At 37.6% G+C, this 26,182-nt stretch overlaps 3 protein-coding genes across 3 annotated transcripts in view; 2 read left to right on the forward strand and 1 right to left on the reverse strand.

Moving 5' to 3' along the window:
- Positions 1-906: 906 nt before the first annotated feature.
- tyw5 (tRNA-yW synthesizing protein 5) lies at positions 907-2,956 on the reverse strand. The gene is made up of 8 exons (XM_067443800.1): positions 2,820-2,956; positions 2,585-2,739; positions 2,445-2,514; positions 2,106-2,150; positions 1,841-1,978; positions 1,621-1,708; positions 1,324-1,440; positions 907-1,202 (listed from the first exon to the last, which is right to left on the reverse strand). The coding sequence occupies exons 1-8, from the start codon at positions 2,898-2,900 to the stop codon at positions 916-918; spliced, it is 981 nt and encodes a 326-aa protein (XP_067299901.1). The 5' UTR covers positions 2,901-2,956; the 3' UTR covers positions 907-915.
- Positions 2,957-3,415: 459 nt separating this feature from the next.
- maip1 (matrix AAA peptidase interacting protein 1) lies at positions 3,416-9,988 on the forward strand. The gene is made up of 5 exons (XM_067445013.1): positions 3,416-3,789; positions 7,852-7,923; positions 8,018-8,144; positions 9,230-9,383; positions 9,641-9,988. The coding sequence occupies exons 1-5, from the start codon at positions 3,487-3,489 to the stop codon at positions 9,717-9,719; spliced, it is 735 nt and encodes a 244-aa protein (XP_067301114.1). The 5' UTR covers positions 3,416-3,486; the 3' UTR covers positions 9,720-9,988.
- Positions 9,989-11,148: 1,160 nt separating this feature from the next.
- Positions 11,149-26,182, forward strand: part of pgap1 (post-GPI attachment to proteins inositol deacylase 1) — a 23,325-nt gene continuing 8,291 nt past the window's right edge. The window contains exons 1-25 of the mRNA XM_067443801.1: positions 11,149-11,384; positions 11,808-11,961; positions 12,167-12,342; positions 13,194-13,365; positions 14,718-14,878; positions 14,972-15,024; positions 15,144-15,210; positions 17,364-17,469; positions 17,559-17,617; positions 17,715-17,798; positions 19,630-19,679; positions 19,930-19,981; positions 20,074-20,151; positions 20,295-20,370; positions 21,328-21,401; positions 21,668-21,719; positions 21,800-21,866; positions 21,976-22,081; positions 22,160-22,198; positions 22,282-22,466; positions 23,487-23,717; positions 24,335-24,470; positions 25,264-25,314; positions 25,408-25,622; positions 25,788-25,892. Of these exons, the coding sequence (XP_067299902.1) occupies positions 11,253-11,384; positions 11,808-11,961; positions 12,167-12,342; positions 13,194-13,365; positions 14,718-14,878; positions 14,972-15,024; positions 15,144-15,210; positions 17,364-17,469; positions 17,559-17,617; positions 17,715-17,798; positions 19,630-19,679; positions 19,930-19,981; positions 20,074-20,151; positions 20,295-20,370; positions 21,328-21,401; positions 21,668-21,719; positions 21,800-21,866; positions 21,976-22,081; positions 22,160-22,198; positions 22,282-22,466; positions 23,487-23,717; positions 24,335-24,470; positions 25,264-25,314; positions 25,408-25,622; positions 25,788-25,892 (2,681 nt within the window). The 5' untranslated portion in view covers positions 11,149-11,252. The remainder of the gene's footprint in view (positions 11,385-11,807; positions 11,962-12,166; positions 12,343-13,193; positions 13,366-14,717; positions 14,879-14,971; positions 15,025-15,143; positions 15,211-17,363; positions 17,470-17,558; positions 17,618-17,714; positions 17,799-19,629; positions 19,680-19,929; positions 19,982-20,073; positions 20,152-20,294; positions 20,371-21,327; positions 21,402-21,667; positions 21,720-21,799; positions 21,867-21,975; positions 22,082-22,159; positions 22,199-22,281; positions 22,467-23,486; positions 23,718-24,334; positions 24,471-25,263; positions 25,315-25,407; positions 25,623-25,787; positions 25,893-26,182) is intronic.

Consider the following 26,182-nt stretch of genomic DNA (forward strand, 5'->3'; position numbering starts at 1 on the left):
TTGTTAAAATAGTCCATGTGACTCCAGTATGGGGGTATTATTGTTGCTTTATTCCAGAAAAATATATTTTCCACAAATAAATGTAAACAAAGGTCTTGGGGGTTTAGAGTGACATGGGTGTGAGTAATTAATGACAGAATTTTCCCTTTAATAAGACACGTTGCTTCACGAAGACAAAACAGATGTGAATATGTGATTGTCCATGTGTGATGCTTTTGATGTGTTCCACTCTATTTTATTGATAACACTGGTTGAGTTAGCTCTTCCTTATGTGTCTGAATCCAAAGTTTCTGGAATATTGAGGTCTCACCGCTGGATTTTGCCATCTGTATTCTTTTATTTTTTGTTTCTCTAATGAGTTGTCTATAGTGGTCTTACTGTCATGCTGTTCCCTACATGTCAGAAAGACTGAAGTGATATAAATGAAGATGAATGCTGATTCTTAGTGAATGTTATTGTTGCATCGATGCTGACAATGCCACTCAACACACACATTGATCAGGAAGTTGTTCAAGGATTTCAGGCTGAGCAGCAACTCTTGATGTTGTAACTGGCTTTGACAAGATGTAACACTCAACCTTCAGTTGATGAAGAAGACTAAACGTTTGAGAACAATCTCATGTTTTCCAAACCAATTATGCGAAATTCTGTGATCAGAAGCATTAATTGTTTAAGACTGTTGTGATCACAAGCACCATTTATTACCACCAGCCCGGATGAGAGCTCCACCCTGTTTACAATGCTTTAACATGTAGGTTAACTTTATGATCTGTTATCTGCAATAAAATGTACATTTTAATTTAAACCGTTTTTCCATGGTTTATATACACATTCTCTTAGATTTCCTTTGACGCCGATACCAAAGCCTTAATTTTGGCATTTCCAAGCTCCATTTAGTCTGAATGAATGAGAGAACTATGTAGTCTCTAAATTGTCCTGTGCCCCCTCCATAGGTTGCCTAAGGTATGCCCGACTTTGAATCCGCAACACCATGCGGCGAGCATAGAAATCCCGATAATCAGGTGGCAGTTCTTCTAAGAGCCCGAGAGTCCTCTCCAGTGCCTGCAGGGCTCGAGTAGCTGCTACTGGATCTTTGTTTCCATATGGATCTTTCTTATCATAACTCTCAGGTGGAAGATGCTTCCAGAACACATTGATACCAACTCCAAACTGGAGAGCCAGGGTATTGTGAAACCATAGAGCTGAGGAAATGTAATTCAAACTTCATTACATTAAAAAAATGCAATTAGTTCAGAGTGTTGTGTGAAACACAGTAGTTTTCCAATTTATGTAAATAATTGGCATGGGTAAAGAATCGATTACCTGGAATGAATAGCAAGTCTCCTGGTTCCAGAACACACTCGTAGCGGCATGCTTTCACAAACTCTGGATAAAGTTGCAGATCAGGACTGTCAATGTCCAAAACTTCAGACTTGTCCCCTAAAAAAAAGGCCATTCAATAAATATTCAGATGCATTTTAGGAAACTGAAATCTTACAGCAAAAAAATTCTATCACACATTGTTAAATGTGTTTTGTGTGTGTGTGTGTGCGTATAGATAAAATTAATAACATTTTGTTGTGTACACACAGTTGTCATTTATAAAGTTTTGGCAATCACCTGTTAGGTAGAGATGAAGTGCATCTTTGGGGCTGTAGAGAACAACACGCTTTCGTCCTGTAACCTGAGCTAGAAGGTTGTCCATTACCTGACAGTAAACATAAACATAGCCGTCATAAGCCAAGAGTGATTTAAAAACTTTATTACAAGAGAGTGCATGATTACATTTTCTTTCTGTGTTTCTGCAAAAAACATAGCACAACCTATAGGTAGATCTCACATCATAGTGTGTCCACAGCTGTAGACCAGGGGAACTGATACGAAAGACACTGGAGAAAAACTGCTCCGGCTCAAAGAACTGGGGTATATAGAAGTCCTCTGCCAGCACAGGGAACTGCTTCCTCAAATCAGCAGGTTCCTCAAAGGGAAAGAGCAAGAATATTTTCCAGGCATGCAATAGTAAATATACTAAAACATATTAGTTTCATTCAAATGAAAAACTACAGTCCCCAACAAGTAGAATATTTATTTCTAATTCAGAATACCTTACGGACATCTTCTCCGAGTGAGCGCAAGTAATAGCTTTCATCCTGTTGGGAAAAATAAGATCAAGGAAAATATGATTGTGTTTGAGTTTGGCTCACAAAAATGTAATAAATAAATAAAAGTATATGACTGCAATAAAAATATAGAAAGTGGCTGGCGTCTGAAGCTACACTTCCAAACTTTGGTACTTCCAAAAGTGGCACAATGCTATTTGAATATTAAAATCTTATAGAATATACTTTAAAAAAAAAACATTGCACTGGGAAATGCACAAAAAAACATTGCACTGGGAAATGCACTTTTCATATAAAATAAATGCTAACGGTAAGTTAACTGACCTGACTAATGAAGAAATCAGAGTGTTTTGCCTCTGCAGCTCTCCGAATAAACTTGTCAAATGGCAGTGTCCTGAAATACATAATGATGTTTTAACTTCCATGGTTTTTGTTGGGCTCGTGATCTGTGTTAAATCACACACCTGTATACAAAGTTCTTATGTAGAAAGTCCATCCTGGGCTCTGGGGAGACGTGCACTTTGACCTCGCGGTCTCCCCCTTTTTCTGCGAGATAATTCACCGTCCACGCGCGCACACAGGGCCCCAGGGGCACGCGCTTTAGAACCACTGGTCTGCGCTGAATGAGACACGTTCATCAACTAAACACACTCACAACACTTAAGTTAATGGCTGTTGTTATTATATAACACGAATTACCAGAGGATATATGTCTCTTAAGAAAGTCTCTCTGTCCACATCGGTGTATATGGGCACCTCCAGCTTTTCCTGACAGTCCATTTCTGACAAACTGAATTTGACTCTCCATTTGCTGCACCCTTTCGCCTTTAGAAACTAGTGACAGGAAGTCCGGCTCGTTTAGGCGAGTCGACTCTTTCAAACAGTTAGCTATGAAGAACCGGTTGAAATGCCGGATCTCGAAATGCTCTAAATTAAATAATTCAATTAAGTAAAGCAGTTGACACATTATTGTTGTTTATTGCTGTGCTGTTTATTCACAGTGGTGGTTATGACTAACGGTGAGTTGTTGACCCGAGAAGAATCTCAGAACCATTCAGTCTGATTCGTTAACGAATCGCTCAGCCCCGGTTTGAGAACCGATTCACATGATTCATTTAAATAAATCGACTCAAAATAATAAATTGACGACAAATTTGACACCACCAATAGGAACGTGTTGAGCGTATTCTTTTTTTTTTTTTTTTTTTTTTTTACAAACGGCACACATAATATACATTTGAATAATAATTATACATTTGTAGTGTTTAAATCCGTTATATTTATCAGCAAATGCGGAACGTTTCTGTCAATAGGATGTTGTCAGCCGGATTTCCCTAACCGATGGGTCACTGGGGATGGGAGAAAGATGGCGCTGCCCTTACTGAGGTGCTGTAGCTGTAACAGGCCCGTTTCCATTCTGACCCGATACTTTACGTCAAAGCCACTTTTAGTGAATCAGTCCAGACGACTCGCCCCCGTATTGTCTGCTGTGTGTAGTGTTCGTCAGTATAGCTCTGAGCGGGGGAAACATAAACAGAACCAAAAGGTTGTAGTTGTCGGCATCCCAAACCCCTTAATTTGGTTCCGAACCCGCATCTACTTCTTTCTCATCAGAACTTACTTCGACAAAGAGTTTAGCATCGAGGAGTTCACGGAAGGAGCCAAACATGTGAGTTTCTGTTTCCTTTATGTAGCTTAATGTCATCAGCAGATGAGCTAAAAAGGGGTAACGTTAGGGGGTTTTCCCTCCACAAAAATTAAAATTCTGTCATTTAGTCTCGCTCAAGTTGTTCCAAACCTGTAACGTTATACATTTCTTTGTTCTGTTGAACACAAAGAAAGATAACAAAGCAGATCTCGGCAGCCATTGACGTATGATGTAAAATGTATAAAGTAAACAAATATTTAAAACATATAAAGTGCAAAATAATTATAAAGAACAATAGGTAACACTTTATAATAAGGCCTCACTAGTTAATGGATTAACATTAACAAAGTTATTCTTCTTTGATAATGTTAGTTTTTAAAAAAGGAGCAACTGCTAGTTAGTGTTAGCTCAGGTATACAGTTACAACTTTTAATTTTAATAATGTGTTAATAAATGCTTTTGAAGTATTTTTCATTGTCAGTTTGTGAATGAATAAACTAATGTTAAATAATTGAGCCATTGTAAAGTGTGTGACTGAACAACAAAGAATCAGAAAATTATCAAACAATATGTAGGGCATGTAAATGAGTCCAGATTAAAATACAAGTTTGAAAATGAATAGCCTTAAAGAGTTAGTTCACCCTAACATGAAAATTATGTCATTAATGACTCACCCTAATGTCGTTTGACACCCGTAAGACCTCCGTTCATCTTTAAAACACAGTTTAAGATCATTTGTATTTAGTCAGAGAGCTTTTCTGTTCCTCCATTAAAAATCTATGGTATACTGTCCATGTCCAGAAAGGGAATAAACATAATCAAAGTAGTCCTTTGAATCAGTGACATCAGTGGGTTAGTTGGAATTTTTTGAAGCATCAAAAATACATTTTGGTCCAAAAATAACAAAAGCTACGACTTTATTTAGCATTGTCTTCTCTTCCGGGTCTGTTGTCAATCTGTGTTTACGATTCCGCAGTGATTCTGCTGACGTGTTATGTGCATCCACCACACGTGTATTTGGGTTCAAGTAAATATGGCTGAGAAAAATAATGCAAGTCTTTCTCTCATCAGTGAACATTCCTCTTTAACATGTTGTTCTTTTTGAACAGCTGATAGCTAAAGTATTCTTAAAGGTGTCATGAACTGGCTTTTTTATTTTTTTATACTGTCGTCTGAGGTCAACTAATGATGTTTGTGTGTTTTTTTTTCATTCAAAAACATAATAACTAATAAGTTATAGGCTATTTTCTACACTGGTTTTGAGGCTCTCTTCTTAACGCTGGGTTTTGATGGGCGTGCCGCACTGGAGACTTGGAAGTAAGCGCCCACGGCTAGGATTGGATAGGATTTGCATATTTAATAGGGGTGACCCCGAATAGTTGAAGATTCGATGCATCGATATGCGGAGCCTGATTCGACCACCAATCTCACAGTCGAATCTTCACGGGTGTTATGAAACGAGGATCATACCATTTTGGCAATATGGGGGTGCTCAATATTTTAAAGACGTGTCGCGGCGCTGAGCTGAGCATCGGTGTGCGACCCCTTTAAGGTCGCTGAGCTTCGCACCGCGCCTTTAAAATTAGAACACATTCAATGAGTGTACACACACCAGCGGCAGCATTCAGCGCCTGTCCGCGGCCACTCAGGAAGTTGTTTAAAATCCTGCTGCACCACAGAGCGCTTTCGTGCAGCTCATCTGTCAGTCAATTCAAAATTGAGCTTGCGTGTATATAATGTGCTCGTCAGGTGGGGGTGTGAGTGAGATCCTGAGGCGCGCGGGGCTAAGCTTCGCGTACGTCTTCACCCGCTTTAGGCACAATCGGCTTCAGAACGTGCATGTAAATGCACTCAAAGTGTTCTTTTCCTCTCTAGGCAGGTATTTTTTTAGGTTTATTTATCAAAATGTTCTTTTATATATTTGTGTGATGTTCTGTATTTCGATCGCGGCTTTAACATGTTATGAGAAAACGGTTTATTAATGTTTATCCACCACATTACCTTTTAGGCTATTTAAACCTAAATAAGAAAGCCATTGTCAGTTCGTCTGTCAGTTGGCAGGCAGTTTTGGTCGCTTTATTAAAAGTTGTTGCTGTGTGCAGTGTGTAAAGGAAAATAAAAATAGTTTTACCCTTCTGCTGACAGTGTCGTGCCCCTCCCGACCCATTCACACACACAGATGATTCGACAGTCGATCAGTTGACCATAGAGAGATTCGACAATTCTGATTCGATTGTCTAAATCCTTAGTCGAGGACAGCCCTAATATTTAATGAGCTTAACTAGCGATTTAATTTTACCACCCTGTCTACCCTGTGCCCCATAGACTAGCGTTATAAGCTAATCTGTTTTTAGAGATAAAACTCTTTACATTCGATTTTCAAGAAAACGCATCCCAGAGAGCAATCTACTCGGTAACCATCTGTTAATTACCCCTAGGTTCATTTCTCACCGGAGTTGTCCTTTAAGCTCCCGTGTCAGTTCACATGATGGAGAGGAGAGATTGAGGCAGAAGCGGCAACCGGAATGCGATTACGGGGCTCATAAACCTCTTTATCAAACAAACACAATGATTTATTTCTCATCCACCCGTGATTGATTAGACTATTATTTTTATATTTTTTTATATCACGCATAGCGCGCTAGATCGGTTTATATAAGTGCAAACCGCGAAAACACACACGTGCGCGCCGGCCTTCAAATGTCAAATCGAGACTCGAAAGACAACGACACAGATAAAGAATGGAATATTATAAGATTCATCGGCCTGCTGGGCTTTGCGTGCCCTGGCCCATACATGTCTAAGTCCAGCGTGCTAAACGTATGTTTCTGTTAGACACGTACACATAAGCGAAACTTATGATCTATAACAATGCAATACTATTACATATAAAAACATGTTTTACTCACATAAGTGTGTTGCACCATTCCTGTCGGATCCAAATCCAGCATCGACCAGAGATTTGTTTACAAACGATTCCACAGAGAAATGAAGTGAACATGTCTTCCCCACGTCATCTGGAACTTCATTAAAAATAAAGTTCAACCACACATTCCTAATATTAGGATCCGAAGGAAGCTTATGCAGTGACTGTGTTCTTCCTTAACCAGGAATAGCTCAATATCTTAATCTTCCTCTGCATGTTTATTGTTGTTGACCAGCTAGCACGAGCCCTCCATAAGGCAAGGCTACTGGATAAGACGCGCTGTAGAGGCGGTGTTTCGTAGCGCAATGATGTAAGAATGAAGCACAAGAATGTTTTCTGGGCCTGGTGTCTATAAAAGTTTTTCTTTGACTAACAAGTAAGTTTTCGGCTCTGAAACTTTGAGGATATATTACCATGAACTTTTATATATCAAATGCTCAAGGGAATGTTGATTTCTCAATTCATCACCCCTTGAATATGCATTCTAAAAATCTGAATAATTCATCATTTAATAATTATTCACGGTATTTTGAAGTGCCCACAATAACAATACAGTGCATGTTCATTACCATGATTACCGTATACCGGCACATGTCTAGAACAACTTGAGCGTGAATAAATGATGACAGAAATTTCATTTTTAGGTGAACCAGTGCCATGTAATGGACTATAAACAATGTTAAATATAACAGTACTTGTTCTATTATAATTCTGGACATAAAAATGAATGTCTTGATTGATACCAGCATTTTAAGACTTTTTTTTCCTTCTTTTTTTTACTGTCCTTTAGGTGTGTGTGTAATATATATATATATATATATATAGATAGATAGATAGATAGATAGATAGATAGATAGATAGATAGATAGATAGATAGATAGATAGATAGATAGATAGATAGATTATATATATATATATATATATATATATATATATATATATATATATATATATATATATTAGATATATACTTAATGGATGAACATACCAAAGATGCCTGTTTAATTATTATTTCACATTTTATAAAGGATATTAAGCATATATGTTGATACCATTTCTAAATCTATAAACAAAAATTAAATATGTGTTTTTTGGACTTTTTTGAGTTACATGATTTTTTTTTAAACAGAATATTCAAATATCCCCTTCTCTCTCAGGCTTTCTCACATGTTTCAAGATTGCTGTCTCAGTGTCAGTTTGAGTCTCTTGAGGGATTAGTGGCTAAAGATGTAAGTGTGTGAAGATAGCAATAATCCCTTTGTTTTTCTTTTTAAGATTATTTAATGTCAATACGAGTAATTTAATTTATATTCTCTTTTCTAGCTAATAGAAAAACTTGAGGAAAAATGCGCTCATCTGCCTTTGAGCCACAAGAGGGCGCTGTCAGCCGATTCTGATGAGATCATGTACACAACAACTGGAGATGTGGGCATTTACTATGATGATAGCGGTGAGACCCTATAAGCTTCATACCACGCAATATTCGCCCAGGTAAAATGTTTAATTTTTGTTTGTGGGCGAGTAATGTAGAAAAATAGCTTTGTAACGTGCATTCAGCATATTTGCATCATTTTTATTGGAATGAGAGCCAGAGCTTATGGGAGCCAACATGTTCTGCTATCCCCTGGATTTACAGACAAGGCTTAAGCCGATTCCCAGGCTAACATTTATGTTTAAGATGTTTTAAATGAAAGTAACTCGTAATGACACAAGGCATGTTTATAAAAGCTACTTAAAGGAGTCATTCGCTTTAAAATTACCCTAAGATTTACTTACCCTCATATTAATAAATATCCTGACGCTACTACGCTTTATAATAGCAGTGATGGGGTTCATTGAGTTTTAAGCTCAAAAAAGGGCATCAATCCGTCATAAAAGTAATCCACACAGCTCTGTAGTGTTAACAAAGGCCTTCTGAAGTGAATCGATGGGCTTGTGTTAGAAAAATATCCATATTTAACACATTATAAAGTAAAACATTTAGCTCCCATCAGACTACCTTCCTTATTAAACTTACGCAAAAAGCGTAACTGGATTTTAGTATTCTAGTATCAGTAGAATGTAGCGTAGAACTGTGAGAGGTGTTACTCTTTTTTCGCAAATTGAATATGGAAGACGGTCTGATGGAAGCTAAATATTTACCTTTATAACATGTCTAATATGGATATTGTTCTCACACAAACCCATCGATTCACTTCAGAAGGCCTTTATTAACACTACAGAGCTGGATTACTTTTATAATGAATGGATGCACCTTTTTGAGCTTCAAGTTTTGGGCAGCCATTTATAATGCTTGGAATAGCCAGGATATAAAATATTTAAAAAAACCTCCTGATTGTATTCATTTGAAAGAGGAATGTCATGTACATTTTTCTGGATGAACTACTCCTTTAATTGTCCTAATTGAACTAAGGCCTAATCCTTTTTTAATTTAAGCCCTGTCTGTGAAACCAGGCCAAGATGTATTTAAAAAGATATAATTTTGTTTAAAGTAGATCATGCTCATATGTATGACAAAAATAACTGCATTTTCAGGGAGGAAATTTGTAAGTATTTTGATGCGCTTCTGGTACTTAACGAGTGCCAGAATTCCTGATGACAGTATGGAGGGAGCGAGAATTTTCCAGGTGGCCATTGGTGGAGAGGAAGAGAGACCAGAGACCAAGAGATTGCTCACAGCCAATTATGAGTCAGTATTGTGATTACTCTTTTCATTGTTTGTGTGGTGTCTCATAGTGCGGATGAAATAGATTGCAAGATTCTTATTAAATACATAGTTTTATTATAGTTAAATTGATAAACGGATAATAGATAAATTGCCTATAAATATTAAGATTAAAATAAGCTACCATTTACCCTGAGCTATAGTCCACAAAAATCAGTGTTATAATTATTGTAAATGTGTAAACTGTAAAATGATCTGTCTGGTTTTCTTTGTTTTGGCAGATTCCAAAGGGAGTTTACCCAGGGTGTGACTCCAGATTGGATCATCACAAGAATAGAGCACTCAAAACTTCTCGACTGAGTGTCTAGGGGGATATATATTTATATTCATTTTTCATTCAATATTTCTCAACATGCCCAAAAATGTAGGCATGGTTCTCTAATCCTCACTGGAAAAATCTGTCAGCTCCGGACACTCTCCATGGACAACAGAAAGTTATGAATGTTGGTTTCCGTTGTGCTTCAGTGTATCGCATCCTACTGATCTCAGATTAAGTATTTTAATATTTGTAAATTTGTACGGCTCCTGATTGATCTGTTTAGTCATAAAAAAAAAACATTTTAAACTTTGTATGAATCAGAATCAACTTTATTGGCCAAGTATGAACATACAAGGAATTTGTTGCTGGTTTAGAGCAAGCCAACAGTTCTGAACTGAATGAGAGAAACTAATACAACATGATTACTGAAACTACATGACAGTCAACATGTAAACACATATAAGGACGGTTTTTCAACATAATTGAGTTTTGGGGTTATTTTGACTGCAATCTGTACAAACTTACATCTTATGCAAAACAGCAACAAGTAGGTTATTTTTTATGTTAACATGATGTTAAAATATCCTAATTCATCAAAATAATGTATATTTGAATTATTCTGGCAGAATTGTATAACTGGTTAGTTATTCTAATGGAATCTTTTTGTGATGTCATACAGTACAGAAATGGAATTTGAAAGCAAATATAGTTTTTTTTTTATCGTATTGGCTTGTTTTCTTTTGAACATGAAATGCAGTACCTTTAGAGCGCAGTAATTTAAAAATATGAATTTATGTAGTAAGCAAATTTATTGTTTCAATAAATAAATTAAGAAACATGCTCTGGTCAAGCTAAGACACCTTTAAACTTTATTAGAGTTGGATTATCGACTCAATGGCAAGAAAATGAACAAGATTTTTTAATAACTGGTTTCTGTAATTTATTAATAATACAAAGTGAAAAGTTTTTAATGCAGTCAAAAATTCACAGATGACGTTATTGCTCATTGTGCTTGTGCTGTGGCTACCTGGAAGATATAGTAGCTATAAAAAACATTTAGTTACAGGGAAAACACAAAATGCTGGAGAGAAAGAGACATTTTTCATGGCTGCCAATAGCCACATAATGCTAATGAAATTTCTATATTTTAATGTTTGATCTATTAAGACACGATATGAAAGTATACTGCATAAGAGCAATTACTGATATTTGATGTGTTATCGTGCGATTCAGGTCGCTTCGCCCTAAACTTATTCAAGGTGACGTGACAGACCCCTCTGGACGGACCTCGATTTCCCCCTCAATTTACTCCTTTCTGCGTTTTAAATAGAGGAGAATTTTTCTGCTATGATCCCACTGTTCTTTTGCCGTCTATCCCACTTTCAGCCTATTCTCGCTCTCGATTGGTTAACTCTCCTGTCTGCGTCGTGACGTCATCACAGGCGCTAAGTGACAGGTCCGTAGGAGGTTTCCTATAGGTTTAAACCGTCCGTGTGGGTTTACAACGAGGAAAGCGGAGACACGATTACAATGACATGAATTTGTAAAAATAATCAAGCTTATTTTGTGAAGACATGAGAGTCGCTGTATACGCGTTTTACGGCTTTGCTCTTGGGCTTTTGCTCGTGGGTTTGCGGGAATTATTATTTGGGTTCGAGGAGAATCGATGCAGCATGACATACATGTTCGAGTACCCAGAATACCGAGTAAGTGTTACTGAAAACAGTCTTTGTCACTGTTGGTTTCTTGACATGTTTGTTTTGCGCTTAGCCAAATGCAAGTTGCACTTTAATTTCTTGTAATTAGGGCAACATTACTGGCTTTGAGTGTGCACAATTCACTGGGGGCAGGCCGTGCATCATTTCCTCATACCTGTCGTTCAACCTGTTGTTTTGGCAACAATAAACACTGAAGAAAATCCACTTTTTGTGGATCTCAAAATGAAGCTTAATGTCATATTCAAACCTGCACCACAACCTATACATCTAAAGTGTCGTTTGTGTCAAAAATCCTGTTCCACAACTTAATTGGTTTGTGTTCTTGCATTATCTTTGGCGCAAGATCTTTATCTTTATCTTTGCTCACACTCACAGTCATACCTGTTATTTTGTGTACGTGCGCGTTTCCAGCGCGTGCAGCTTCCTAGGCGTGTCGCGCGCCAGTACCCATCATACGGGCTGTATCTGTATGGAGAGGGCGTATATGCTCAGGAGACCAGAGGACTCAAGCTCACCGGCGCACCTGTGCTCTTCCTGCCTGGGAATGCTGGCAGCTACAAGCAAGGTGAGATGGAACAGGTCCCCCCTCCCCCCGTGGCGATTTTTTTAATCAGCACATCTTATAAATACACACGTGATATAGCTTGGCCTTGTTCACTTTGCCTTCAAGATGGCTTTTGTGACCGCTTGGTGTCAGATAACTTTCTCTGATTATACATTGCAAATGGAGGAAGTGAGGTGTGAGAGCTTGTTGTTTTACTCTCTTGCAGCTCGTTCTCTGGGTTCAGTAGCGTTGAGGAAGGCTGAGAACCTGGACAGACGAATTCACATGAATGTGTTCACTATTGACTTCAACGAGGAGCTGGTGGCCCTGTATGGGGGCAGCTTGCGCAGACAGACTCAGTTTCTTCATGAAAGCATCAAAGCCATCTTGCGTCTTTATAAGGTCAGAGGTCAAGGGGTCCCTTTTCCCCTTTTCATCTGTTTTTGGTCCTTTACTTTCTTCCACCTTCCATCTTGTTTTTCTTTCTGTCCCTTTTCTTTTATTTCCTTTACCCTTTCCTTTTCATCCTTTTTGGACAATAATTACAGATCACAAATCAAAGCAATCTATACTTTTGTTAGTATGATTCAAGAGCAATAACCGAATTCATGGAACAGTATCTTTCCAGTATCAGTTTTGGGTTGACCACATGCAAATATAAATATGATTATAAAATGTTATTTGCAGTATTAGCCATTAAAATTTTGTAAGTAACTGAAATAAGCACAAATGTCAAAACATCTCCAGGGCCCCCCAAAAACACCTCAGACCCCAGGGCCCAGGCTGGAATATACTACATGACTTTGGCACAGATTTGTTTTGCACTTTTCAGTCTGGAGGAGGCTGTGCTTGTTGCAGAAATTTAGAGTGAATTTGCAGCTTTTGGGAAGTCAGAGTTGGCAGATTTCATAGAAATTTGTGATGGACACAGACTTTTAGCTTCAGGCTATGATTCCTTTAAAAAATATTTGGTATTTTGAGCAGAACATATTGTTTTCGTTTGTCATGTATCTCCTTGCAACAAGGTGCCATGTTTCAGTAGGAGTTAATAGTTATTTGTGTTCAGAATGATCCTCATTCGTTTAGTTTATGATGTCTAGTTTGTCCTTCTGTAGGCATGTTTATGATGCCAGATTTGAAAAGTCATGTAGTGTTTTCCAGTCTTTGGTGACTTTGTAATTGAAGCACACTGCTATTAGTAGATCATCTACGTTTAAACCAGTAGTCTTTTTACTACATTCCCATGGCTGCAGGACCGTCCAGACCCCCCCACAAGTGTGGTTCTGGTGGGTCACTCCATGGGTGGTGTGATAGCAAGAGCATTGTTCACCCTGGCACGCTTCAACCCACGGCTGGTCAGCCTCATCATCACCCAGGCCTCTCCCCATCAGGCTCCTGTCCTGTCTCTTGACCCTTATATACTGGGTAGGAAAAAGACATACAGACACACATAAATATGGACAGAAGATTAGTTTTGAAGGTACACCACTGTTCAAAAGTTTGTGGGTTTTGGAGATTTTTGTTTTTGTTTTTGAAAGAATTTAGTACTTTTATTTTGCAAGGATGAATTAAATGGATAACAAGGAGCAGTAAAGACATTTTTCGTGTTACAAAAGATTTCTATTTGAATTTCTTATTTTTAGCCGAGAATCCTACAAATATTTTTATTATGTTTTCCTCAAATATTAAGCAACACAACTGTTTTCAACATTGATTATCATAAGAAATGTTTCTTAAAGGGTTAGTTTAACCAAAAATGAAATTTGATGTTTATCTGCTTACCCCCAGTGCATCCAACATGTAGGTGTGTTTGTTTCTTCAGTAGAGCACAAATGAAGATTTTTAACTCCAACCGTTGCTGTGTGCCAGTCATATAATGGTGTGAATGGGTAACAAGTCTATGAGAGCAAAACAAACAACAACAAAAAAACATGCGTAGACAACGTGCACAAAACCCCTGCTGCTCCTGACGACACATTGATTTGTTAAAACATGATCCGATCGGTTTCTGTGAGAAACCGAACAGTATTTATGTTATTTTTTTAGCTCCTATCCTGACGAGTCTCATCAAGTTTTCCCATTGGCTGTAACTAGTGAGGTCAAGCTGGTGCGATCATAGGCATATACCATGTAGATTCCTCATTCGACCGATCCGCACAGGCACAACTGAGGATTCTATATATATATATATATATATATATATATATATATATATATATATATATATATATATATATATATCTATGATTGCGCCCGCTTGACCTCCCTAGACGGAAGTTACAGCCGATGGAAAAACTTGATGAGACTCATCGGGACACACATACATGTTGGATGCATTGGGGGTAAGCAGATAAACATCTAATTGTCATTTTTGGGCGAACTAACCTTTTAAGCACCAGCATATCAGAATGATTTCTGAATGATCACGTGACACTGAAGACTGGAGTAACGATGTTTAAAGTTCAGCTTTGCCATCACCGGAATAAATTACATTTAAAAATATATTAAGTAGACAATGGTTATTTTGAGTTGTAATAATATTTCACTATATTTATGTATTGACTATAGTATTGATCAAATACACGCAGTCTTGGTGAACACAAGACTTCTTTCAAAAAGATGAGAGAATTTTACCAGCCCCAAACTTTTGAATGATAGTATAATCAGAAGGTATGGACTTGCACATTTGTATATTTACTTTCTCAAAAAAAAAGTTTGATGCAAACAATAATTTAATTATTAAGTATGCTAACATCTGAATTGTGTGTCTGTTGTAGAGTTTTACTCCACAGTCAGGCATCGCTGGGCCACAAATGCTGAAGACCTTCGCAATATTACTGTTCTCTCTGTGGGTGGAGGTTACCTTGACTTCCAGGTGCGCTCTGGCTTGACGGGGCTGTCCTGTCCCATTGATGACCTCAATAAGATGTCAGTAGTGGTAGGTCTACTAGCCATGTTCTTAAAAAATATCTTTTGTTAAATATTTCACCCTGAAACTTTTAATGTCCTTACATTGGTATATTGGTTTTAGGTGACTGCAGTTCCCAGAACCTGGGTTTCCACTGATCATATTTCCATTGTTTGGTATGTTTTTTGTTAACATTAAGCATCATAGCTGATAGCCAATTATTTTTCTTTTAATTACCTAGCTTCTTAATAGCCATTGAATTTCATCCTTTGTAATTTCAAATGCTTCGTTCAAGGTGCAAGGAGCTGGTTCTGGCCACAGTCCGGGCATTCTTCGACCTGGTTGAACCTGAAACAGGGCAGGTGAGCACTGTCCTTATAGTTAGTTTGTGTGTGTTTAAAGGGTAAGTTCACCTAAAAATGAATTACTCACTGTCATTAATTACTTACCCTCATCCAGACAAAGTACACAACTCCATTACTTGAATGAAAGTATATATACTACTGGTCAAATATTTCTCCGTTACCAGTGAAAGTTTTAAAGACTGAATTTTACTGAAAGTAAAAGTACTGAAGTATTCACTTTTAAAAATACTTAGGTATCAAAAGTAAATTTCCTTTTTATGTCAACAGAAATGAGGAAAAACACGCACATTACTAGCAAATTTGGATGCTTGACAAAGGAAACAATAAAAAACAGAAAAGAAGTGGGCACGCCAAAATTAATAATGGACTCCTCACTCTTACATAGGTGACTTTTCTAGCATGCTGGCTCTTCATCAGACAGTTTGGTGTGCTGACTTTTTTCAAGTCAGCACATTGTTTTATTATTGTTAGATGAATGCATGCTGTGTCATCATGCCATGGCTAGTCATTTATGCTCCATCTGACATGCTAGCATGCGACTACCTTGAACTCATATAAATAATTGTTTAAAAGTTATAAAGCTTTTTTAAAAGTTGAAATAATACAGGAAAAAGGTTTCTACATTGTGTTTATTTGACAAGATTTTGCTAAAACATATTTCCAAAAGGACTTAGTTTAATGTTACTAGCCCATTTAAGTTTTTGCATGCTAAGTAACGTCATTGCCGAACCTTACATTATGTGCTAATGGTGTATTCACAAGGTTAGGACAACTTTACAGGCAAATTCATTAAAAAATTATTTTACCGACCTTTCTTTCACACTAAAACTTTATCTCTAAAAACACAGACAATTCCCATTTCAAGCTTTCATCAGAAATGTTTGCATTGCTTAAAGCGTTAGTTTACCCAAAAAGGAAATTGATGTCATTAATGACTCACCCTAATGTCGTTCCACACCCGTAAGACCTCCGTTTATCTTCGGAACAAATTTTAAGATACACTATACTGTCTATGTCCAGAAAGGGAATAAAAACATCATCAAAGTAGTCCATATGTGACATCAGTTAGTTAGTTAGAATCTCTTGAAGCATCGAAAATACATTTTGATCCAAAAATAGCAAACTACAACTTTATTCAGCATTGTCTTCTCTTCCGTGCTTGTTTTTAAACCTCAAATAAAGATTAAAACGGTCATGAATCAGTGTATTGATTCATGATTCAGATCGCCTGCCAAACTGCTGAAATCACGTGATACTGGCGATCCGAATCATGAATCAATACGCTGATTCATGGCCATTTGAATCTTTATTTGAGGTTTGAAAAAAAAAGGCGAAAGAGAAGACAATGCTGAATAAAGTCGTAGTTTTAGTTATTTTTGGACCAAAATGTATTTTTGATGTTTCGAGATTCTAATTAACTAACTGATGTCACACATGGACTACTTTAAAGATGTTTTTATTCGCTTTCTGGACATGGACAGTATAATGTGTCTACATTTAGATATGCTGTCAGACTAAATATAAAATATCTTAAACTGTGTTCCGAAGATGAACGGAGATCTTACGGGTGTGGAACGACATTTGGGTGAACTAACTCTTTAATATTCTTCCGCAGGTTGGACTGTGAGTTTTTTTTAAGGCTGTGATATGGTTTTAGGCAAACAAAGCAAATGTTTAAAAAGAAACATCTTTAATCTTTTCAGAAAACTGAAATATACTTTCTATGTATGGCCATGTGCCGAGGAGTCTTCTTCCATTTTTCCATCAACTGATCATTGTTCAAAAATTCATCCAATGACTTTTAAAGCTGGTACAAGGACCTTGATTGAAATGTAGTGAAGTGAAAAGTACAAGTTAAAGTAATAAGATGCTCAAGTACAGTACTCAAGTAAGTGTAATTCGTTACTGTCCACCGCTGCCAGTTAGACATTCATTCATCTTTGGAACACAAATGAAGATCTTTTTAACACATGCGTGTTATGTTGATGTGACAGCAGATGCTGTTGTGTGTACGCGTGTTAGAAATGTAATATTTTGTAAATAAAAGTTTGAAAAATTGAGGGTGAGTAATTAGTGACATGCGTATCTTTCATTTTTGGGTGAACTTACCCTTTAAAGTTTTTTTTTTATTGACTCAAGTTTCTCTTTAGTTTACAGAGAGTCCCGAGAAGCGAATGTCTGTGTTGAACTATCACTTCTTTAGACACCCAGTGCTGCAGCCTGGAGAAGCACAGGATGCCCCTGTCATTTTCTCAGGTCTGTGTTTGTGTGAACATGTATATTTATAGTCTTCTCAATTTTTAACAACTGGATTTTTATCTGAATCTATTCATCTGTCCTTCCAGCTCCTCCTGAGGCGTGGAAGGAGGTCAACACCCTCCGTCTGTTCTACACTGCCCCCAAGGTGACAATATGTTTCATCATCTCTGGAAAAATTATGCCAGCAGCTACTCTCTGAACGTTGCACTGATCACAATCAACCATCCTCCAACTCTTGGCAGGAAGCTCAAGTCAAATACTTCCTGTTTGCTCTCTCCAGTCGAAGGAAGGCCTACAGTCATTTCCATTGCCGCAGTAATAACATGGTGAGAGAGTCCATACAGCATCACACTCAGAACCCTTTTTCCCCTTTAAGTTTATTATTTTGATTTGAATGTCACATGCCATTACAGCAAAATTAAGTGCATTTAGGAGCATTCCTTGCTGTCCCAGCTGCCCCAGCCATGAAGAAAATGTGCAGTATTATTTTGCATTCAAATGTAAATTCATATACAAATTCTAAAATGTTTTAAAAGATCTAGTCAAATATTATGAAGTTGAGTATACTGATATGAAAAATACTCATTAAAGGGGGGGTGAAACACTCAGTTTCAGTCAGTGTCATGTCAATCTTGAGTACCTATAGAGTAGCATTGCATCCTGCATATCTCCGAAAAGTCTTTATTTTTTTTATAATTATATAAGAAAGATGCGCTGTTCCGAGTCTTTCCGAAAAAGCCGAGCGGGTGGGGGCGTGTCGTGTGAGCGGAGCTAAATAATGACGTGTGCACGCCGCTGCTATTGTGTTGAGTCGAGTGCGTCGTAAAGCTGTGTCATCCCTAACAGCGGGAAAAAAACTTTATTCAAAATAAAAATATGGCTTTTAATCAGATACAGCCATACATCTATGATCCGGAATCAGACCCAGAGGCTGCAGTTGAACAGGAGCAGCAGCAAAAACGACTAGAGCAGGACGTCTCTATGTGGTACAAGTTATACACTAACTATATAATATGCTTAGCGGCTTGTGTTGTTTACATATTTATACTTGAATTATATCGTCGTATTTTTGTCTTTGAAGGTGTACATGTGGGAAGTGCAGTTGTGGACGTGTGTTTGTGTGTTTAGGCGTGGTTTGTGTAGACAATTGTAACGTTATTAAGCGGACTGGTTTTGCACGGCAGGCTAAGTTAGTGTTTACATAGAAAGACACGGAATAGTAGCGCATTTGAATGTTGTTTGGAGTGCTTTTACAATACACAAACATAAAGTTACACAAATAGTGGCCAGCTAAACAAATGTACACGCACAACACATCGCATGCTCCATTGATCAATTAACTATACGTGATCATGTTTGGGCTAATTGATGAGCATAGGCAAAAACACAGACATTTGAAACAGTCTTACTCACCGCCTGCGGTACTAACGTTGGGACCTTTATCGTTGGGACTGCTCCATCATTCAGCATTAGGCGATTGGAAAATCCTGTGTCGAGCTGGGCCTTGTTTATGAAACAGTCGGCACCGAAATGCAGCGAACAGATATAAACATTCGCGCAACTCAGTTGCTGATCCGGAAAAGCAAATTACATCCACTGTTGCCTTAACGCGGGGTTTTTGGGGAATCTGTGCAGGACTGTCTTGGTCTGGCAACCAAAAACGCACTTTTTTGGTGACATTGTAATTGTGCACATCACCTGTGCAGCCGCCTACGAGCCAGCGCTTTGATGGGGGTAGCCTGTTACTTTCGCTCTCTCCCTCTCTCTCTCTCTCTCACGCTCTTCCGGTAGAATTGTCCGTAAGGCCCATACAAGGAAATTCCGCCCCCATTGACGTCAAAGGGGACGCATGATCGCAAAAAACTTGCCGAAACTTATGACTAACCGGAAGTAGTATTTTTGACAAAGAAATACTCCCATCAAACGTCCACCTTAACTTTTGAAACTTTGTCCATGTTTAGGATGGGAATCCAAGTCTTTAACAGTGTAAAAAGATCAGTATGCATGAAACAGCATTTCACCCCCCCTTTAACAGTGAATTTTGTGCTTGTTTATTTTGCAAAGTATGATAAGTGAAAAAAAAGTAATGTTTTGCAGGAAAATAGTTTTTCTCTCTGTTATGCTTTGAAGAGCTATGTATATCTGCATGTTTAACAGGAAATGACCAGCTGGCTGTACGGCTGCACACAGATGAGCGGCTCCACATGGTGAGTAAAATTAACCACACAAATTTCTCTTGAACTTGGAAATGACCAGGACTCATACATAATCTGCACCTGTATCATCTGCAGTATTTAAATGCCTTTCTTTTACAAAGTTGGCACATTTTCATGCAGGTTCGCCACGCACATGCTTACCCATACCAGTACTCTGGACTATTGTTGATCATGTGAATTGTATACTGTTTGTAATTATTTGCTTTGTAAAGTGCATATCTTGTTTTTCCTATTTTTCCAGTGTTCAGGCTGTAGATCTGTCATCTGAGACAGAGCTCCTTCCAGCCTATAAGGTCAGCCTAGTTTTTCGTACACATGCAATAACACATCTTATAATACTACTTTTGAAATAAATGTGATATATAAACGGTCTGTTCCTTTATAGGCTGTGACAGTGAAAATCAGTGAACTCTTATCTGTCTCTCATCTCATCATTGATGCCTCTAACCCAAGCGGAGGACAGGTTAACTTTATGAATTAATTATGAAAACTTATTTACATGACTACATTAGTATACATTTTTCTTTTGAAAACATGCATTGGATGACTCATTACAAATTAATTTGCACAATGAACTAGTTAAAGTGTTTGATTGTCTGATTGTAGTTTGTAGTGGAGTGTGAGCTGCAGAGAGAGCAGAGCCTTACTGTCTCAGTACAGGTGCCTCATACGCTGTCCTTTGGTGAGCTGAAATCACACACATGTATATGTTAACATTAATCAGAACCTTTCATCCGGAGTAATGTGTTGGTATTTTTTGCTTTAATGGCGGCTGCATGAATTCTTTTATATTTATGCACATTTAAAATTCCTGTTATGCCATTTTTAAGGTTCCTAGTTTTGTTTTGAAGGTCTCCTAAAATAGTTTTACATCCAAGGTCAAATACCTTTTTTCATTTACATTGTAGCGTCACCTTTTTTCCTCACAATATATGATGTGGTTTGGTAAAAGGATTTGTTTTCTCTAAACCCCTTCTTTCTGAGAGTCTACTCAGCTATTATTGGTCAGATGACCCAGTCTGTTGTGATCAGAAATGAGATGTCCATTATCATATCTGAGTTTCAGCACTTGTATACACAGGCTTTAATTGATATGTTAAAACTGGGACAATTGTGGCAGTCCTCATCCTCTGGAAGTGCATACAAAGTGGATTTGACATGTCGACAACATAAACCAAAATCTTTTGGGCCTTTCGGCTATAACTACAGTATTTGAGGGCGAGTAAAGGCAGCTAATGAAGACCATAGGCTTACATTATGCAAATTTGTTAGGAAGTGCAGGAAGTGGAATTACTGACGACTCATTTCAGGCAGTTCAGAACTTATTTTGTTCAGTCTTTCTTTTGGAAAACAATAACTCATTTATCATGCATTTAATCTTTAAAACCTTGTAGACATTTTATATTCACCAACAGCTATATACACACTACATGAAAGGTAATATCCCCCAAAAAACATAATAGGGACATTTTAAATGTACTATTGTGTATGTCCTACTTTAAAATAGGCCTATAAAATAAGAATGTAATAATCAAGTACAATACAGTGTCAAATACAGTAATTTTTACTTACTTTTAAAAACCAAGTAAGTTGTGTTTAATGTATGCAAATGCTTTAACCATAATGTGACTGCTTTCAGGTCTGACTGTCAGTGACATCAGCATTAACTCCTCTGGGCTTCTCCATACACTACTGCTACAAGACTTTCATCAGGTGATTACTCAAAGCATTTCCTGTCATTTTGCTCTCCTTCCCTGCTAACCTCAGCTTCGCTTTAGATTTAATCCCTCTGATTTTTCAAATATCTATATATACACATAGTAGAAGCTTTTGTAATGTACAAATCCCATAATAATCCTAAGTCTTTTGAGGATACTGTTCCTTTTATTAGTAGTAATTGTTAATCAATTACAGCCTAACAAAAGATGTATACCCCAAAGCATAAATGTGTACTCAAGTTTGTGGGGTTTTTTGTCCAGGTTTATCAGGCTTTCAGAATAACGATCACAAGTCACTGCAAAACCACTAAAGGTAACCAGCTCTTCATCTGCCAAAATTCAGCATGGTGTTTTAAAAAACTCACATCTGATAATGTGTGTTGTGTTATACAGACAGACTGCCCAATGTGTACCGTCTGAGGGTACCTTGGTTTCATGAAGACTCTTTTACCATGGCAAGGTAGAATGTGCCTTGCCTTTAATAATCAAACAGCTTTCTTCATCTCTCAGCAGTACTCTTTTTCCATCAGAGTGCTGATGATTGTGTCTTTGTATGTTTTCCACCAAAGTATTCCTTCGGTATCTGAGATCTACAGCATGCTTCACACCAGCCACCCAGACAACACCTCCAGTGCCCTCCTGCAGCTCCACACTGCCCCCAACTGTCAATACAAGGTATTTCACCTACATCCTTTGTTTTCTCAAAGGTAAACCTACCAGTAAGACAACTAACATTGTCTTTTTTCTCTACAGGTGTCTATTCGGACTTCGTTTCCAAAAGTGCTTGGGCAGGTGTGCTTGCATTGTGGTATTTCATCTGCCATTTCAACTTTGTACCCAGATTCTTGCATTAAAAAGCAATTGTTGTTCTTTAGATTCTACGTTTCTGTGGTCCAGTTCTGCCTGTCTACTTGGCTGTAGTGCTTGTTTTGATGATAAGGGCTCAGCTGAGCTCTGTCAAAAGATCAGGGCATCCTGTTGAAATGCAAGAGGCCATGAGTAAATCCTTACAGCTCCACAAACTGGAACTGCCTCTTCTCCTGCTGCTTCTACTGCTCAGGTCAGTCTTTACAAAGTGTATGCTGTATCTGAACGCTGAATCTCTTTTTCAGCAAAAAAAAAAAAATAGGAGCCTAGTATTGCCATTGGCAGGGGTTTAAAATCAGCAAGGTCCCAAATTCATGGTAGTTAGGGGGGTAAGGGGGCATACTCCTTGAGAAAAATAATTTCCTTGATCTACATATTTAAGACATTTCAAGGTCAAAAAATTAATAATAAATATCTTTCAAAACCGTGGACATTAGATTATTTGTCAATACTCTCCTTAAAGCTGAGCTTTGACTGATAGTCTTTACATTTTCATGTGTCAGTGAAGAGAGGGTCAACAATGGGTTAACTGATGTTTAGCCTATGTTTTATTAATCATTTTGTTATACAAGTTAATTTACTGCAGGCTGTGAATGCTTGGTAAATAAGTTTATTAAATTAATGCACAATATGTACACATTCATTATCTTGTGCCTAATCTGATGAAATCTGGTTTGCTAATGTTTCTTTTCCCCTCACATTGACAGTTGCTAATTATTACAATACACGAATCACGTAAATTGTACGCCTAATTTTAATTCTGAATGGTGAAATTAGACAATTTTATTTGTTGACCTGATTATTTTTGTCGGTTGTTTAACATTTGCCCTAAAACAGTGGTCAAATATGAAATGTTTAGCTATACTAACATCTTAGAACTTTGTCCATTTACTGAAATGTCACGTTCCTTGCGCTGATCTTTGATTTGATTAGTCAATTATTTCATAACATTATGTTAATGGGTAAATTAACATGTAATAAATGTATTTTGTATTTTTCACCTCGGAAAAATACAAAATGTATTTATAAATGTAAATACAAATGTAAATGGGCCTCTGTGACCTCATAGCTGGCTACAGCCATGGCCTAGTCAGGCAATGCTTCAATTTGACAATGCAAAATAAATGGTTGCTGCAGAATTATACAGGTATACAATACGGTATATATCATATCCCCCTCCCCCCTCTAATTGTTTTGTTTTTTTCTACTATAGGCAGAGCTGGTTTCAGGATATCTGGTCCTCTCTGGGTCTTCCTGGAGTGGACACTCTTCCTCTAAACTCTATGGAAAGCATATCCCAGGATCCAAAAGCCTCTATACAGGAATGGCCTCGTCTAGTGTCACCACTGCTCTGTGTGCTCGGTGCAGCTATTGCATTCTGGGGTAGCACAGTCCTCAGAGTTTTTGTCTACTTCCTGTCCTTTTTTCTTGCACCACTGCACAGGTGAAAATCAACTGCTTTGTAGTAGATGCTCTGAATAAATAGATGTTTTGCAATACATTTTCTTCTGATCTAAATCAACAAACAAAAATGCACACTTGTGAGTTAATTCTGTGAGTTCAACACTGCATTTATCTAAATATCAAAATGTTTTATATTTATACATTACTGTTTAAAAGTTAAGTTTTTTTTAAAGAAATGAATACCTTTATCCTGCATGGATGCTTTAAATTGATCAAAAACTTTTAAAATTGTTTCAACAAATGCTCTTCCAAAGAATCCGAAAAAAAAAAAAAAATCACATTTCCACCATTATTTTAAGCAGAATAAATGTTTTCAACATAGATAATAAGAAAAGCTTCCGATCAGTGTATTAGAATGATTTCTGAAGGATCATGTTACACTGAAGACTGGAGTAATCCATGCACGTTTTGATCTAAAATATTGATGCTGAATAAAAAATAAATAAATGTATGTTATAAACAACATCTCATCCCTATTGACTAGCTAAAATTGGTCACTTTCTGCCAAAGTTAGTAAATATTACTAGTTAGTAAATATGTCTCTGTAGGTCTTTTCAGAAATACACATCATGTGTGTGACACTGTGTTTGTTTGCAGACCTTCAGTGTCCCGGGACTGTGGCACGTTTCGTTTTCATACTCAGATTCTCCTGATTGTCTCTCTCATTGTGCTGGGAGGCATTACATGTGGAGCCTTGGCACTTATGGTCTCGACTCTTCTCCACCTCTACAGAGTGAGTGATTTGTCTTCCCTTCCTTAAATATCTGTTAGGGTTGGTAAGAGAAATAATTTTTCTAATCTAGAGAGATTTATTTTTTTTACCTTAAGGGTGCAGTGTGCAGATTTTAGTGTCATCTAGTGGTAAGGGCCATGAGTTTCAATCACTCTCTGCTCTCCCCTCCCTTTTGGAGCACATAGAGGAGCTACAGTGGCCGACACAGGACAAAAATGTTGTAGTCAGAGAGAGCAGAGAGTGACTAGTGCTCTGTAGAGAAGTTGTGCGTTGCAGGGGTGTCCAACCCTGGTCCGGGAGAGCTCCTGTAGATTTTAGCTCCAACCTGAATCAAACACACCTGAACCAGCTAATCATGGTAATCAGGGTGTTAGATAATTACAGACAGGTGGGTTGGAACAGTGCTGGAACTGAAATTTGCAGGATGGTAGCTCTCCAGGAGCAGGGTTGGACACCCCTGGTAGAAACGTGACGATGCAAAATGGCGATTTCACTGTAAGGTGACGCGTGGTGTTTGTAGATAGAAATGGCTCATTCTAAGGTAATAAAAACGTAATTGTTCATTATGTTAGGTCTTTTTATACACCACTGAAAACATAGTTATTTATATTATGTTGCATTTTTGTCAATAGATCACAAACACTACACACTGCACCCTTAAGTTGGATGCTTGATTTCAGAATTTATTCTTGCTGATGCCTCGAAAAGTTACTAACCTATTTCTCTTTTTTTTATATGAGTGTACACTTTTCTTCATAATGAGTTAAACCTCCTGTGAATGCCTCCTGTGCAGGTGCTTAGATTACAGATGACAGAGAGATCACTGAGCCACATCCTGAACCTGGTATAAATGTCTCCTTTTATATCATTTATGTTTTTTACTCTAGTTGGCTCACAATACCTGTAATTTCTAAATGTTTTGTTCCCGTTAAACCAGGCGCCCCAGAAAGTTTCGCAAAACTCCGAAAATGGTTTTCATGGTATTGATTCACACAGTAAGAGTAAAGAATGTAACGGCAGCCCTTTACTGTCAGAATCAGTGCTACAAGACATCAGAGATGATCTGCAGCTCCACTTAAGTTTTTCCACCATGCTTACTCTTACCATGATGCTCAGCGCCCCGTCCCTTATCCACTGGAAACACAATCTCAGGTAATAGAGAAATTTAATGTGCAGGTTCATTAGAAATTTCTAAAGTTACTAAATTAATGCAAGTAAAGTCCTAGAAAAGAGCAACTACCTGAAAGTTAAGACAAAGTACTCTATAGTCAAAGTCCTGTTGGGGTTTATCATTTTTAACATGTATGTCTTATTCAGATATTGGGTTCATTTGGATCCTGACCCTTGCTGGCCTCATATTGTACCCCTGCTCATCAGCTCTGTATTGCTCATCAACTGTAACACAACTACACTCCTCCGCAGGTTTGTGTGCATTTCTCACAAAATTGACACTCTTTAGAAAGTTGAATATGGCCGTATCATATTAAAATCATCTAAATATTTGTTACTTAAAGGCACAATATGTAAGAGTTTTGGATTAAAATAACTAAATCGACGGAAAACTGAAAAATATTATTGCTCAACACGGTTTGTCTTATTGTTTGAATCTAGTTTTCTTTATTTACTGTGAGTAACATGTCTGTACCATGCCACACATAGGGTACCGTATTTTCCAGACTCTTAAGTCGCATCAGTAAAAAAATGCGTCATGA

This window comes from Pseudorasbora parva, chromosome 5, assembly GCF_024679245.1.
Source record: "Pseudorasbora parva isolate DD20220531a chromosome 5, ASM2467924v1, whole genome shotgun sequence".
Taxonomy (NCBI): Eukaryota; Metazoa; Chordata; class Actinopteri; order Cypriniformes; family Gobionidae; genus Pseudorasbora; species Pseudorasbora parva.

Coding starts and splice junctions, on each gene's coding strand:
- tyw5 (XM_067443800.1), bottom strand. CDS start 2,900: ATGGACTGTCAGGAAAAGCTGGAGGTGCCCATATACACCGATGTGGAC. Junction 2,515..2,584: donor CATAAGAACTTTGTATACAG/GTGTGTGATTTA, acceptor TATGTATTTCAG/GACACTGCCATTTGACAAGT. Junction 2,151..2,444: donor CTGATTTCTTCATTAGTCAG/GTCAGTTAACTT, acceptor TTTTCCCAACAG/GATGAAAGCTATTACTTGCG.
- maip1 (XM_067445013.1), top strand. CDS start 3,487: ATGGCGCTGCCCTTACTGAGGTGCTGTAGCTGTAACAGGCCCGTTTCC. Junction 3,790..7,851: donor TCACGGAAGGAGCCAAACAT/GTGAGTTTCTGT, acceptor CTTCTCTCTCAG/GCTTTCTCACATGTTTCAAG. Junction 8,145..9,229: donor CATTTACTATGATGATAGCG/GTGAGACCCTAT, acceptor CTGCATTTTCAG/GGAGGAAATTTGTAAGTATT.